We start from the raw sequence: 14,065 nt of genomic DNA on the forward strand, positions 1-14,065 counted from the left end.
GGGGGGGGGGGGGGGGGTGGCTGCCGCTCTTGGTGACGACTGGATAGAAGCTCACCTGTGTGTGGGGCAGAAATGAGCTGCGGGCGAGGATGATGACAAGAAGGCCAGAGGAGGTGGTGCAGCCACACAGCCTGCATTCCTCCACCTGGAGGTCCTGTGAGTTTAATGAATGTTGGGACGAGGTGAGGGCAAGGAGAAGCTCTGAGGGGAGATGGAGAAGATAGAATGCAAGACGTCTGGGTTGAGAGAGGGTCACAGACACAGGAGCATCTTTCATGATTTTTTTTTTCTCCCTTTTTTCTTTTAACAATGCATCGACTGTGAACTTTTGCAGAAGACTGGGGGGGAAAAAATGAGAATAAAAAGTCTAAAGATAGAAAAGATAAGAGCAAGTTTAACTTTCTGGATTTCTCACGTCAGACACCAGGAAATCTTCAAAGCCTACGCTGGCAGATGCAAGAAATCAAGAAGTCTTCAGAAGAGATGGTTTTCATACAGATTAAAGCTCCTGGCTTCAGAGGAAGAAAACAGTGAAAGTGTTTTTAATGAGAATTATTAGTTAAAAAAACACATTCTCAGATTTTAAACATTCAGTTTGATATGGCTATAAGACATTAACCTCTTCTTGTCTGCAGCCTCCTGTTTAAGGTTTGACTGTTATGAAAAGCCAGTCTGTCCAAAGTGTTAGTTTTCACCCTCTTTTTTTTTTTTTTAGCCTTGTGGACAGGGAGAAGGACCCTGAAAAAAAACGAAACAGCATCTTTAGAAAATTTCTGCCTTCTTCTCTGTCTGCCTTCTATGTAATACACAGAAATTGCTTCAAATTGGATATAACAGTTGTTTTTGGAACCATGAAGTACTGTTTTTATGGGAAATACTAGCCTTTTTTGTATGGTCATCTTACCAGTGATTAAACCCTGTGTAGAGCTTCTTAACTATAACACACCAAGAAACCGAGTTTGTAAACTTGCAGGATCTTAATAATTTTAATCTATGTATGACATTTTATTATGTCTATTATCTCTTTAATAGCCTTCCTGAGAAAATAGTCTGGGGTGTATTTATTAAAAGCAGCTGGAGAAAAGCCTAAAACGCTGCAGACAAGTTCAGGAGCCAAGTGTCTGAGACAAAAGAACTGCTATTGTGTTGCTTTGTAACTTAGCACCTATTGTATTTTATTTGCACAATGAAGCTATATGCAAATGCTGTGCAAAAGGTATAAATCACCCAGATTTAAAAAAAAACACATTTCACTTCCAAGCAGCCAGGCTTACTTGCAAATTTGCTTTGATCGATAGTGCTTTGGGTTTTTGGAAAGTTTTAAAGTTTTTCTTTGGACTTTGGCTGTATTTTCACTCCTTTTCAGGCCAGTTCTTGTACCTGACCGTGACAGCATACAGTGCAGTTTGTGCCTAAAAAATAAGAACACTGGACAAGTGGAGGATAAAAGAAGAAGAGTCACGACCAAAAGCAACAATGTTTGAAAAGTATCTAAAAGTCACATCTTTAAGAAATAAAAGAAAAGTCAACAAAGACCTGACACAGCATATGAGAGATGTGTTTTCCTTCAGCGTTTTCAGCTCTGTGTTAATCACTTTGTTGGTGCTAAAACACTATTTTATGCCTGAATGATTCATAAGTCTGAAATAAATGGCTTAAAACGGCAGAGCATTTCTCTGAAAATGTTCAAGTACAGGACTGAAAATGAGTAAAAATATCAGCCAAATTCTGAAGAAAATCATTGAAAGAACTCCAGGAAGCCTGAAAAAACTATCAATCAAGACCACCTTAAAAGATTATACGAAACATCAGTCTCCTTGGCAACAAAATATGAATAAAATAGATTTAAGATTTAAGTGCCTAACCAGACAGCAGACACATCTTCATCTTCGCGCTTGAACCAAAAGCTACTCGTCTGCAGGAAGCACAGAAAGGCTGGCTTTAGTATTCATGAAACGCCACCAAAAACAAACTTTTCTCTGCAACATTGTGACACGGCGTCCCAGAACCTGTTTGATAACCCACCACTTCTCGGTGCTCCTTGCTTTGTCTTTGAAGAGTGATTGAAATTCCTCACACCTACACCCACTCATGCAGTCATCATCAGCCCCTAAGCATGCAACAAACCTTACAGAATGCAATAAATCCTCTAAGAATAGTGATCCGAACGAGAGGCTGTGCAAAAGAGATGTATAAGAAAGCAAGAAACCATTTTCTTAGAGGCTCAGATGTCTCGCTGATGGGATTTCTTTTCGGTTTTTGGTGCGTGGTTCTAAATATGAAACAAAAGTAAGGTGCATTAACAAGGTCGATGCTTTAGAAGGGAAAGGATGAAAAACGAAAATTTTGGCTTGTGCTTCTGTTTCATTTAATGAAATTCACGAACAAACACTGCAGTGATTAAATACCTTTTTGTAACAAAAATATAAACGCTTTTGGTCAACAAAACATAGATGTTACAGCAAACTGAGTAGAGTCATGCTGCAGTGAGAAACTGTGTAAAAACTGGACAATGATTAATTTTCGGTGGTTGTATGGCCCTACATTTTAGACTTCCACCTATAGTACTGCAGCTTAATGCTTCTTCTCTCCCTGAAGACTTCTCTGACATTTTTCAAGGTCTTGCTTTCAAACCGTGCCTTGATTATTTTCTCCTAAAGTCGGCTACACAGACTTTGGAAGGAACTAATCCCATTCCCTGGAATCCCATTCATTTTATGAGAAAGTCAGCAATCATCTACAGCTATACCAACCAAAATAATGTCATCCCAAAAATGACATTGTTTCTAGCAACAAACACGATGCTGATGCTGGTAAATTATGATTACAAGTGCAATGCTTCTGTTGATTAGACTTATATAAAAGAATAGAACTGCATTTGGTGTTTTAGTCAAACTGGAGACTACTAATTGTTAGTTGTCCTTCTTCAGGTGAGCCATTTCTCTGTAGAACGCATATATCCTTCCTGCGCCGTGTAAAAATATGTCTTGAACTTACTCCCATTTAAAGTCATGCCCCACCATTTCGTAGAACTTGACATTATAAGGTCTGTAGAAGTCTCGCAGTTGCTCAATAGCGTCTCTGTCTATCTGCACGTGAGTCCTGCCCTTCGACTTGCCCAGGCAGCGAGGCGAGCCGCTGCTCTCCGGCTTTTTAAGGCAAGGGAAGCCCTTGGTGCGGTTGAAATAAAAGTGTTTGTCGGTGACGATGCGCTTTAACCCGAGGAAGTCCTGCACCCGAGCCAGCTCCCCCGCCGGGTCCGTGATGAGACGCTCTCCGCTGACGAAGTGAATCTGAGCCAGAGGGAAGTAGCGGAGCCAGTTCTCCAGGTGCAGGGCGTACAGGCCGATCCGAATGGCGTTCCAGGACATGTCCACGATGCCCAGGCTCTGATTTTCAAAGGCCAGATCCTGGAAGCTCGGCAAGTCTGGGGTTTTGGACAAAGTCTGAGTGTAGTCTGATATTGCTCGGGTGACGGGGTCACGCACCACCACGATGAGTTTCGTGTCCTGGGCCATGGCAGAGATCCGGCGTGGAGTCTCTTTGGTCACAAAGTAGCTCGGCGTCTTCTCCATTGTGATTTGGCTTTCAAGGGTCCTTGGCATTAAACCTCTGAATGAACAAAATAAAAAACACTAAGTAAGATTTCCAGTAAACGTTTCCAATAAACAACAATCAGATTATCTGGCTGTTATTTCTAACTTTTAATTACCACAAACGCTGGAATATTTAGACAGAAAGGACATTACGTCCTTGCATTCACTCTGTCAAAAGAATATAAGATTTATTTAGGCCACGATTACACAAGTGAATTGCATAAAACCACCCTAACTGAGCTCCAGTTAAGCCCTGAACCCACTTTTTCAATGTAAATGAAGCAAAGTCGTAGTGGTGCGTTGTCACTGGAGACTCGTGTCGTAGACAACTTTCCTGCTCATCAGCCCAGAACTGTTCAGGAGTAATAAATCACCACGAATACAAACAGAACATGGATGGAAAAAGTAACTTTGTTAGGTTACTTCTGGGTCTTCAAATTGGGACACTGTGGTATTTGAAAGAAGAGGCTTGAAAAGTTCAAGAAGCTTGTGGATTCATGAATTCTTTGTTGTTCAAAAGTTAACCAGTTTCTCAGTGAAAATAATTGTTTTTTTAGGAAATCATTTTGTTTTCTTATGTTTTTTGAAAAGGAAGAAAAATTCAGCCGGAGACTATTTGAGTTTTGTGCTCTTTTTGTTTTCAGATTGTTATATTATAATCAGTACAACTGCAATTAGTTCTTGTCAATCACGTTGCTGCATTAAATACCCTAACTGTTGACATTCTACTGTGATTGCAGCAGGTCACATTAACATGCTTAATAAGCTTCATTGGACATATAGACCTGCATTATTGCATAACTGTTGGCTTAATAGATCCACAATTTAGTGCCTATGTTATAATTTAGAGCTAGTTTAAGAACATAATAGGGTTGTTTTGTTTCTGCTCTATCTTCATACACTCTAAACACATTATTTAAAAGCATTTTTGCCTTCAACCTGGAGACTGATGACCCTGACTGGTGCTGGTTGAAGAACACAAACACTGTTATCAAAGAGCCTCATCAACCATTATATATTTATCCATGTATGACCACTGTTTTTATCATTTTATAGCAGTTAAAGGTAAATATTGCAACTGGCAATATTTTAAAGTTAATTTAATTTCTTTAGATCTTATCAATACACCCTCTTGGTGTTCGACGATCCATAGAGGGGTGCAAAACCCAACTTTGTAAACCACTGCTGTAGATAATACAGATTACAGTTAAGGTTAAAGGTCACTCCTTCACAGTGTTTGCAGGGTGCTACAAAACACCAGTTTGCACCATCCGCTCATATATTTTGCTTGCACCTGTCTCCACATCCTTAGTGGTCACTTATTATCAGCAGCTGCTGAAATGTGGGCGATAATGTAATTGCCTGCATGCGTGTGTTTATCTTTAACCAGTGGACGCACTTTGATGAAACTCCAATTCAAGATGGCCACCACAGCTGATCAAGTATAAAAAAGGCTGAAACTCAGTCATTTTTACAGATACTGAGCTAAACTTCAGCATTAACTGTTGGAGTAAACTGTCTGTTAGCAAAATATCTTTTAGAACCACATCTATGGAGTCAACCAATTCACGATGGCTGCTACAACTCACAGTCGATTTTATACATATTAAGCTAATATTTGGTGATCTCAGAATATTGTGTGCGATCATGCTAAATGTTATTTTTACGATTTCACTGAAAAGGCTAAAAATCATAAAAGACACATGGAAGATGGTGGACGATATACATTCCTTTAAGAAATCCTAGGCCTTTTTCTTATTTAACCATAAGTTATAATAAAATCCTGGTTTTACTTTTGTGGCAACTCAATGCCCCAGGTCAGGTCTGATAATACCACAATGAAAAACAGTTTCATAAATCCTCAAATCCCATTTGTTTACCTCGCAAAACTGAGAGGGATGGGGACAATGTCATGGCTATGAAATTAATTAAAACCGCCAGAAAAAAAGACCTTTAGAACAATACAATAGTTTTTTTTTTTTTTTTTACATAAAAGGCTAAATGTATATTTCTGTGCTTGCTTTCTTGAAACTTGTTTGTATCTGGTCTCCCCAGGAGGACCTGGCCGTCCTGCAGCCTTTTCGCTCTGCTTAGACATGGCCAGCCAAAAGCACCATCTGATGCTTGGCAACTTCCCCGCAGGACTCTTTCTTCTCTTGTTTAGATATGGCATAAAACAAAACGCGCTCACCGCACCCCGAGTTTCAGAATCAGACCGTTCCTGACGATAACTCGGACTTTCTCGATGACGCAGCTGTTTCAGCTTGAAACGCGATCCTGGTTTGACCTTTCAGCAGCTCTGACAGCTGACAGTCAAACTACAGTAATAGGCAGGGGCTCGCGTCTCTAAGAGGCATCGCTGAGATAAAAGGCCTTCAGCTGTCAAATGTCCTGAAGAGTGCCAATTAGCACAAATACTTTCAGTCTATAATTATTGTATACACATAAACCCTGCAGGCTACATGACAGCCAGTCATTAAAATAATATGTATTTGGAAGTAGATAAGTGTGGGAGAGTTTGGTTGTGTGTTTGACAGCTTGCATACGTTGCAAATTTTTCCCATCAACAAAACAAACACATTCTTGCTTTAGATCTGCAATTAGGGAGATTAAACAAGTCTATGTTTTATATATAGAGGGATAATGAGTCAAATAGGGAAACTAATTAAAGGCCTAGCATTCCTAGAAGAAATGCATATTGCCAAACACCTTTCATGCCAGAGTTTTAAAGTCAGACCATCTTATAATGTGAAGGGGCGGAGTTCTAGCCAGTTTGGTTGAACCTTGTCTGTGATGTTATGCAAAATCTCACGCTATATTGCAAGATCTTTCACAATATGTTAGCTCTCAGATTATATATTGGGGCTGACTCTAAGCTACTACCGTACCAAATTTTAGCTCAGTATCAACAATTTGAACTGATTTATTGCCATTTTTGTTTTCGATAAGTTCATTAAGCTGTGGGAGCCATCTTGAATGGCGCTGACTCCAAAAGTAAATCAGTTGTAGATGTATATCCAATAATTACTTTCTGAGAGTTTCAGTACTATCCATCAAGTGGTTCATGAGATATGTTGCTAACAGACAGACAAACTAACATGAACAGACACAAGCAAAAATAAAATAGCTCTTTTGCCTTTGGAGGGCGGGTGATAAATGGAAATGGACTTTGTTTAAGGATGAACTGAGGTGTATTAGCCCTTAAGCTATCAATACTTCAGTTCTTTGAATTAATTTTCTCATTTATGTTATTTGCAGTATTTCAGCCCAGTGAAGTTTGCACTGCAAAACCTAAAAGCTGAGCTAAAAATAAAATAATATAAAAAAAATTCAGATAGGTTGCTTTTAAAATACATCAAAATGAGTCCTGACACTGTTCTGAAGCTGTAAACAGCAGTCAGTTTTTTTTTTTAAAGCTAATTATAATAAAGCTCATTTCAAAAGTTGCTGAGCCAGTGAGTCAAGAGACCATCACTCACCCAGAATTTCTACCCACCTCGTAAGATTAAATACACACTGAGGCTCCGAGGGGAAAAGAGACAACAATATATGGTGCTGTAAAAGTGACAAAGTTGAGACCAAGACTGAGAAGCTGATCTGGCTGATGATGATAAGCCAGCAGTGTGACTGAAAGGCTGGCAGTATAAAATGATAAAGTCCTAGTAACCAACTGAGCACACGCCTTTAGAGGGCAATATCACTCCTCGGCTGACAACACAGCTTTTCTGGCAACTAATAACATAAGGACGGAAGTGCAAAAGCGCTGACTCAGCTGGTGTTTGAGGGTTTAACAGCACTGTCAAAATCCTACATCTCGATCAATTTGCGAGGAACTTGTGGAAACTACTTGCCCAACAATAAGCTGTAGGCTATCTGCATTAGCTTTAGGCCACATGGGGTTAGTGGCTTTAGTGTGCTGGGAATACAAACTCATTTTGCTGGATTAAAAGTTATCCATTGTTGTCGTCTGTGGGGTCAAACCAACTACCCATAAATTTGGAGTGTACCCTCATTAGGCTTTGAAATGACAGAACATGACAACGTGCTGGATTGGCAGCTTCAATTTATCTCTTTTTACCACTTTATAAAAGGGAATAAAAAATATGCTTGTCTACTCTCACCACTTTGTTCCAAGGAAATATTTGGTATAATGTCCTGTTATGAAAAAAACAAAACATTCCATATGAAGAAGTGCTGAATAGGGTAATGACTGATCAGAAAAATATAACTGTCTAAGTTCAAACTTAATATGTCCAAAAACCGTTTTATTAGCATCGAGGCATCCTTTGGACATAAAGCCAATAAGGCCAACTTTTGTTGTGTTTTAAAACCAGTTCTTACAGTTTTGTTATATAGGTAGTCAATCGCCAAATGTTTTAATAAATGTGTTTGTTTAAACCTAAATATCTCTATAACCCGGTACTCCAATTAAGTAGTAATTGAAGCATCAGGTTGTTTGTTGGGGTTGTTTTTTTGTGTTGTTGATGACAGTCTTTACTGGTGCATTTTCAAGCCACTAAACTCCAGTTTCTGCACAAACATCTGGAGGACGTTGATCAAAGTAATCATAATACATATACAGAATAGATACATTGCTGTGGACAGATCCATCACTGCTTTATAAAAACGCCTTTAGTTGCCTGTCTATGTGTGCTTGTTGCCAACCAAGATATGCTAATACCAAGATGAGCTCGGAGAAGATGTGTGTGATTGTTGGATGTGACATGTGAGTGGCTGCCTTTCCATTTTCAATACCAAAAAGCCATCAATTACTATTGCTGGATTGTCTCTGCTCAGATCTGTGGAGGAGCTTTCAGCAAGGGTACAGCCTTCACTTTTAGTCAGCGTCTTCATGCTCTCCCTCGCTCGGATTATAGAGTATAATAACATCTTTTAGCATACTTACGCTGATGACACACATCTCTACATTTGAGTCACTGCATGATCTCTGTCCCTTACAGTCAGTGAGTAAGTGTGTCCATAATATCCGTGAACAGAGGTTCCTCCAGCACAAATGACAAAAGTCCTTGTTTTGGGTCTGACATCAGCATTCAACTAGACACAATGGAGCTAAAAATTAAAGAGCATGTCGGAAACCTCAGTGAAGTGATGGACTCGGACCTAAATTTTAACAGTCGCATAAGTATTGCTAAATCAGCCTGCTATCATTTAAAAAAAAAAAACATTACAAGCATAAAAAGAAATCCTGTTTAAACAGGACCCAGAAAATTGGGTGCATGATTTTATTTTCAGTAGTTTAAATTGATTATATTTTGACAGGTGTCAATAACATGTCAATCAGACAGCTGCACATCATTCAAAAGGCTGCTGCCAGAGTTGTGACCAAAACCAGGAAAATGGAACATATTCCACCAGTCCTTAAAACACTGAACTCGCTCACTGTTTCTAAGTAGTTACATTTTTAAAATGGTGGCACTGAATGGCCTTGGGCCTAAATCCAGCTCATAGTTACTTGTCAGGTATGAACCATCTGAACCCCTCGGGTCATCAGGGACAGGTTTACATTGTTCCCAGCACCAGAACTAAACAAGGGGAGGCAGCTGCTCTGCTCCTCAACTACCTGAAAACCTGAGAGGTGCAGAAAACTGGTTAAATCAGGCCTAACAGCATCTCTGTTTACTGCAACATTCCTGTAAAGGTGAACTTATCTTTATTTGTTTAATAGTTTATTTTATTAGTTCTTGGCTATTTATTTGTCTTTAATTGTATTTTATTGTTTCTTTCTTCTTATGCAGTGTATAGATTTGACTGTAATTCTTTTAATATACTTTTTTTTAAATGTAATTTTCTCTTTCCCCTAGCTCCCTCCAGCAGTTCTTCATAAATTGTGTTTTATTTACTGAGTCATTGACAAGGAGAGGACTGGGGGGCATCGATGAATTCCCAAACTGATTTAATTCTGACTCACAAGGTCCTGTTTTGTTTTTGATTTTGATTCAGTACGGTTTGGTTCAGCTGAGGCCTCGGTGTGGTCACAGGTATTTCATTTGCTTGATAATCCAAAGGACGTGTTGGCGAAGTAAGTTTGTTGCATCACACCAAGTCTGAATCTCAGCCGAGGTAGAGAACATGCATGCTGGCTCAGTAGATGAGTCAAAACTGCCCGTGTTTTTAAAAGGGTGGCACACCAAAACCAAAAACTATAACAGAACTTCAGCAGTTTTATTATCCTGCTTTTTGAAAAAATACGGCATTATAGGAGTTAAGGAATCTCCTCCAGGTAAAGGACTTTGCTTTCTTACTTTATAGTTGATATTACTAATTAAGAACAGCACTACTCAACTCAGTGAAGTTCGTCCGAAATTCATATTTGACAACTAAAACTAGCAATCCTTGCCCGGGTTTTTAAACAAAGCTCTGTTTGTGCTTAGAGTATGTGCTGGGGGATCGGTCTCAGCTACTAGCACACCAAGTTTCAGCAAATGTATGTGTATATGTGTGAAAGTGTGTGTGTGTGTGTGTGTGTGGGGGGGGGGTATCACCCCTTCTGAACACCCCCTGATAGTGCCCCTGGTCTCCTGACCATCATGTCCTAACACTGATTATGTCAAATAGCAAAAAATATTGCCACAATATTGACTGCTTTTCAGTCCTGATCATTTAGGTCACGTGCAGGATATGAACAATCAGTTCATCATCCTTTAAAACTGATTTAGCATGGATTCTTGAAACAACAGAACAAAGTGAGGTGCTCCTTTTTTTTTCTTTTTATTACCTGTACCACTCCAAGCCTCTGTCATAATTCCTATCAAAGAAGTGAGTTTCTGTCCCCGCCGCTCGGACGTCCGGATGGATCCTGATGAACTCCAGAACAGCCCGCGTTCCTCCCTTTTTCACCCCAACTATGATGGCGTTCGGCAACTTTTTATTGCCAAACTTCAGGTGGCTCATCGGCGGGCTAGGGGTGTCGTTCCTGACGGCGCGAGGAGCTGGGGGACGCCTCCGCTCTGCTCTCGGCCGAGCCGCGCTCCTCCTCGCACCCGGAGGCAGGAGGCAGGGGACGGGGTCCTGCGGGCGCCGTTTGGCTCTGTCCGCTCGCTGACAGCCGGATGTCGGATCAGCTGACTTTGGCATGACGCTGCCGTCAGAAAAGATGCTACAGTAGCACAAGTACGAGAGGAAAAGAGATAGGAGGCAGAAGGTTGTTCCTCTGAGCCGGTGAGAGAAGGGGAGAAGTCGACTGAAGAGGAGCACGCATGCCATTTCTCCATTTATACGAAAAGCGCATGATTTTAACTCATTTTACGCTTCAGTCTTCTTTAACTGATGTTTCAATTCAGGCTGGGGTGAATCCAAATTTTAAAAAAAAGTGTCAGAAACCTTTTGGGGGTCAACCTTTCCATCACTTCATGGCGCAGGATATAAAGCAAAAACATCCACATATCCCCGTTTAAAGCGGCTCCCGGAGGTCTCCGCAGGTCATTACGCACGGAGCTGGAGCGCATGCAGGCGCGCGCTCTCCGGCACCGCGAGCGGACTGTGGAGCTCCGAAGCAGCTGAGCGGCGGGAAGAACGTTTTTTTTTTTCCATCGCGGTGACGTCAGAGCCCCATTAAAGTCTAGCTTCGTTTCATCCGCGAGCGCGTCGCGCAGCCGCTGCTTGGAGCTCATCCATAATGCAGGTTTAGCGCGTTTCGGTGCCACTTGAACGCAGCGTTAGGTGGGTGTTTTTTTTTTCCTCCTTTCAACAAGAAAATAAAGAGAGATTTCCCCACATTATTTACAGCAACAACACGGGAGAAAACACACGAAACACACCCAGAGACATGTAAAATTCATGAGCCGGAGATGGCCCTCCTGTGTTTAAAGCCTCATCTGTCCTGATGTGACCCGAGGGGGCAGATTTGGAGACAAGCTGAAAGCTTAATTTCATGGTTTTTGGAGATAATTAACTTTAATAAGGAATGAAAGGCTCAATGGACAGATGAATGCATATCGCCCGCCGCATGTCAAGTCAGACTTTTAAACTCAGATTATCTTTTGAGATGAGAGCCATTTTAGTCAAACCTTGGAAATGTTTGGTGAGCGGATGTGATGGGGATGGCTCTCAGCTGCTACCACAACCGAAAATTACCTCAATATGTACGAAATGGCTGGGTTATAGAACTTTTCGTGCTGATTAATGTTGATTCGCTGTGGTGGCCATCTTGAACTGGGTTGACTCCACAGGTCTATCAGCCATAGAGGTGCACCCATTGATTACTTTCTGAAAGTTTCCTTAAAATCCATCCAGTGGTTCATGAGATGTTTTGCTAACAGACAGACAGAGCTGACTCCAATGACAAAGTTTGAGGAGCAGATCTTGTACAACCAGTGAGTTCTCAGAGTGTGTGTTGGGGACGAACACACCAAATTTTAGCTCAATATCTGTACAATTTATTGAGTTGGGGCCAGTTTTGCTTTGAGCTAAATTCACTTAACTTTGGGGGCCATCTTGAATTGGGTTCACTCCATAAGTTTATCAGTTGTAGATGTATATCCAGTGATTGCTTTATGCAACTATTATTACAATCCATCTAGTGTTTGATGTGATATTTTACTAACAGACAGATAACACACAGACACTGTCAAAAACCTCATCAACTTCCATCTTCGTCGCAGGGGATAGAAATGAAAATGTCTTATAAAAAACTGCTCAGACTTCTCATGCTGATGCTCCACAGCCGCTTACATTACCCTTCTCTTGAGAACAAATTGAAATGTGTTTGTTTGCAAGTGAATTTTTACTTTGGAATACGCCTATTTGTGACACCTCTTGAAAGCGCAGAACAAAAAGAAGTCTCAAGTTTCTTTTCTTTTCTGATGAAATTGTTTCAAGCCATCTTGCTGAAATTTCATATCCTAAAGTTTTGTTTTTGACCAGAGATCAGACAAACGGGTGTTCTCCAAACCAAAGTGAGTTAATCCAAGCAGCGTGTGGTGTTTGTATTCAAATCCTAAACTACTATCAAAGTAATAATTTCATCATTAAAACCAAACAATCCTTGGTCTTCATAATAAAATTACAGCTACAGTTTAATGCAACTATTTTAATCCAACCTCTTAATGATGCTCATAATTGAATATAACAGCTGTATTTCTGTTCATTTTAAAACAAATGCCGCCAAGGTAATGTATTAGTGTGTGTGTGGTAGTAGGTGAGAGTCATCCTCAACACGTACTTTGAGCGCTACATATTGTGTTATATGTTTGCTTAAAACCTTGGCATTTAATCTCATTTTGGATACAGCCTGGCCACGTTATTGTTGTGTAGCAGTTCATTTACTAAACTGAACAGGATTTATAAACATCATTAAATCAAAAATCCAAATTTTGTTATTGTTTTGACGGGATATTTGACTTTTTTTTTTTAACTCAGCTGTGTTTTAGTATTATATAAGATAATAACAGTCAATCCCTGGTTGTCTTATGAAGCTGCTGTGGTCTCCTGAGCTCAGGGACATTAGAAGAGTTACCTTATTTTTTCTTTTTTTTCTCTTGTAGGACATAAGTCTGTTTTCAGTGGAGGAAATGTTGGGGCGTCTGTGTGTGGTCATCCCTCTTAGCTTACCGTTGACTGATACAAACACAGACAAGCCCAAGGTGGAAGCCAGAGGAGGCTCGTGCTGCCGAGACACACGGGGAGGAGTTGAGATGTCACGGCGGAGCTCCTGCGGGTGTCTGCGCCCCAATCTCGCAGGCCTCTGATTAAAGAATGATTTATAGAGGCCAGTCAGAGGGACCCGCTCGGCAATCCGTCTACTGAATGAGATTTTTCCTCTGGAAGAGGGCGGGTAAATCAAACCTGGAGGCGAAAAGCCTGCAAAGCTCAGCGATCGGGCTCGGTGATTAAATGTTATAATCTGCTCTCCCTGCTGAGACCACAGCTTGGCTTCACGGTGTCCCCATCAAAAACCCTAAAAACCACTTTATCCTTAGTCCTGTTCATGGAGAGCTCATCTTATCTCAAATTATTATAAAGGAGAAAACCTTTTCAACATAATGAAGAGATAATTGGTGAACTCTCGGTTTAATGACACACACACACAAAAAAGAGAAGAAACGCAAAAAGTGTATGCGACTTTCCAGATTCCATATGAAAGAAAAGGTAAAAGTTCAGGCTGAAGATCTTGATTTAGCTCTGAGGAGAACAAACAGAGAGATAAAGAACATTTTTCATGCTGCCTGTTGGAGGTCTCTAAATATAGGTCATGTAGTCACTGACCGCTCAATCAGCCACGGAGCCCATTTGTCAAAGTATAAGAGAAGCCTGCGGGTGGGGACGTCAACCTGTCTCAGCTCTGATGAGACACTGAGGACAGATACAGACGATCAGGGCAACTTTACATTAGAGATGGATGAGGAATCACTGCCATGGATCCAGTCCACACCCCTCCAAAAAAGTCTTTTGCGTTCCAAAAAAAAGTCAACGTTTTTGTGCGTTTTTTTTTTTAAAATTATTATTATTAT

The 14,065-nt window shown here is 40.6% G+C and overlaps 1 protein-coding gene across 1 annotated transcript; it reads right to left on the reverse strand.

Moving 5' to 3' along the window:
* Positions 1-2,361: 2,361 nt before the first annotated feature.
* On the reverse strand, positions 2,362-11,080 carry LOC108237133 (heparan sulfate glucosamine 3-O-sulfotransferase 2). Its single transcript, XM_017418356.3, has 2 exons — positions 10,333-11,080; positions 2,362-3,612 (listed from the first exon to the last, which is right to left on the reverse strand). The coding sequence occupies exons 1-2, from the start codon at positions 10,818-10,820 to the stop codon at positions 2,994-2,996; spliced, it is 1,107 nt and encodes a 368-aa protein (XP_017273845.1). The 5' UTR covers positions 10,821-11,080; the 3' UTR covers positions 2,362-2,993.
* Positions 11,081-14,065: the final 2,985 nt, after the last annotated feature.

Source organism: Kryptolebias marmoratus, linkage group LG17 (genome assembly GCF_001649575.2).
Source record: "Kryptolebias marmoratus isolate JLee-2015 linkage group LG17, ASM164957v2, whole genome shotgun sequence".
NCBI lineage: Eukaryota > Metazoa > Chordata > Actinopteri > Cyprinodontiformes > Rivulidae > Kryptolebias > Kryptolebias marmoratus.

Coding starts and splice junctions, on each gene's coding strand:
- LOC108237133 (XM_017418356.3), bottom strand. CDS start 10,820: ATGGCATGCGTGCTCCTCTTCAGTCGACTTCTCCCCTTCTCTCACCGG. Junction 3,613..10,332: donor AGAGGCTTGGAGTGGTACAG/GTAATAAAAAGA, acceptor TTGTTCATTCAG/AGGTTTAATGCCAAGGACCC.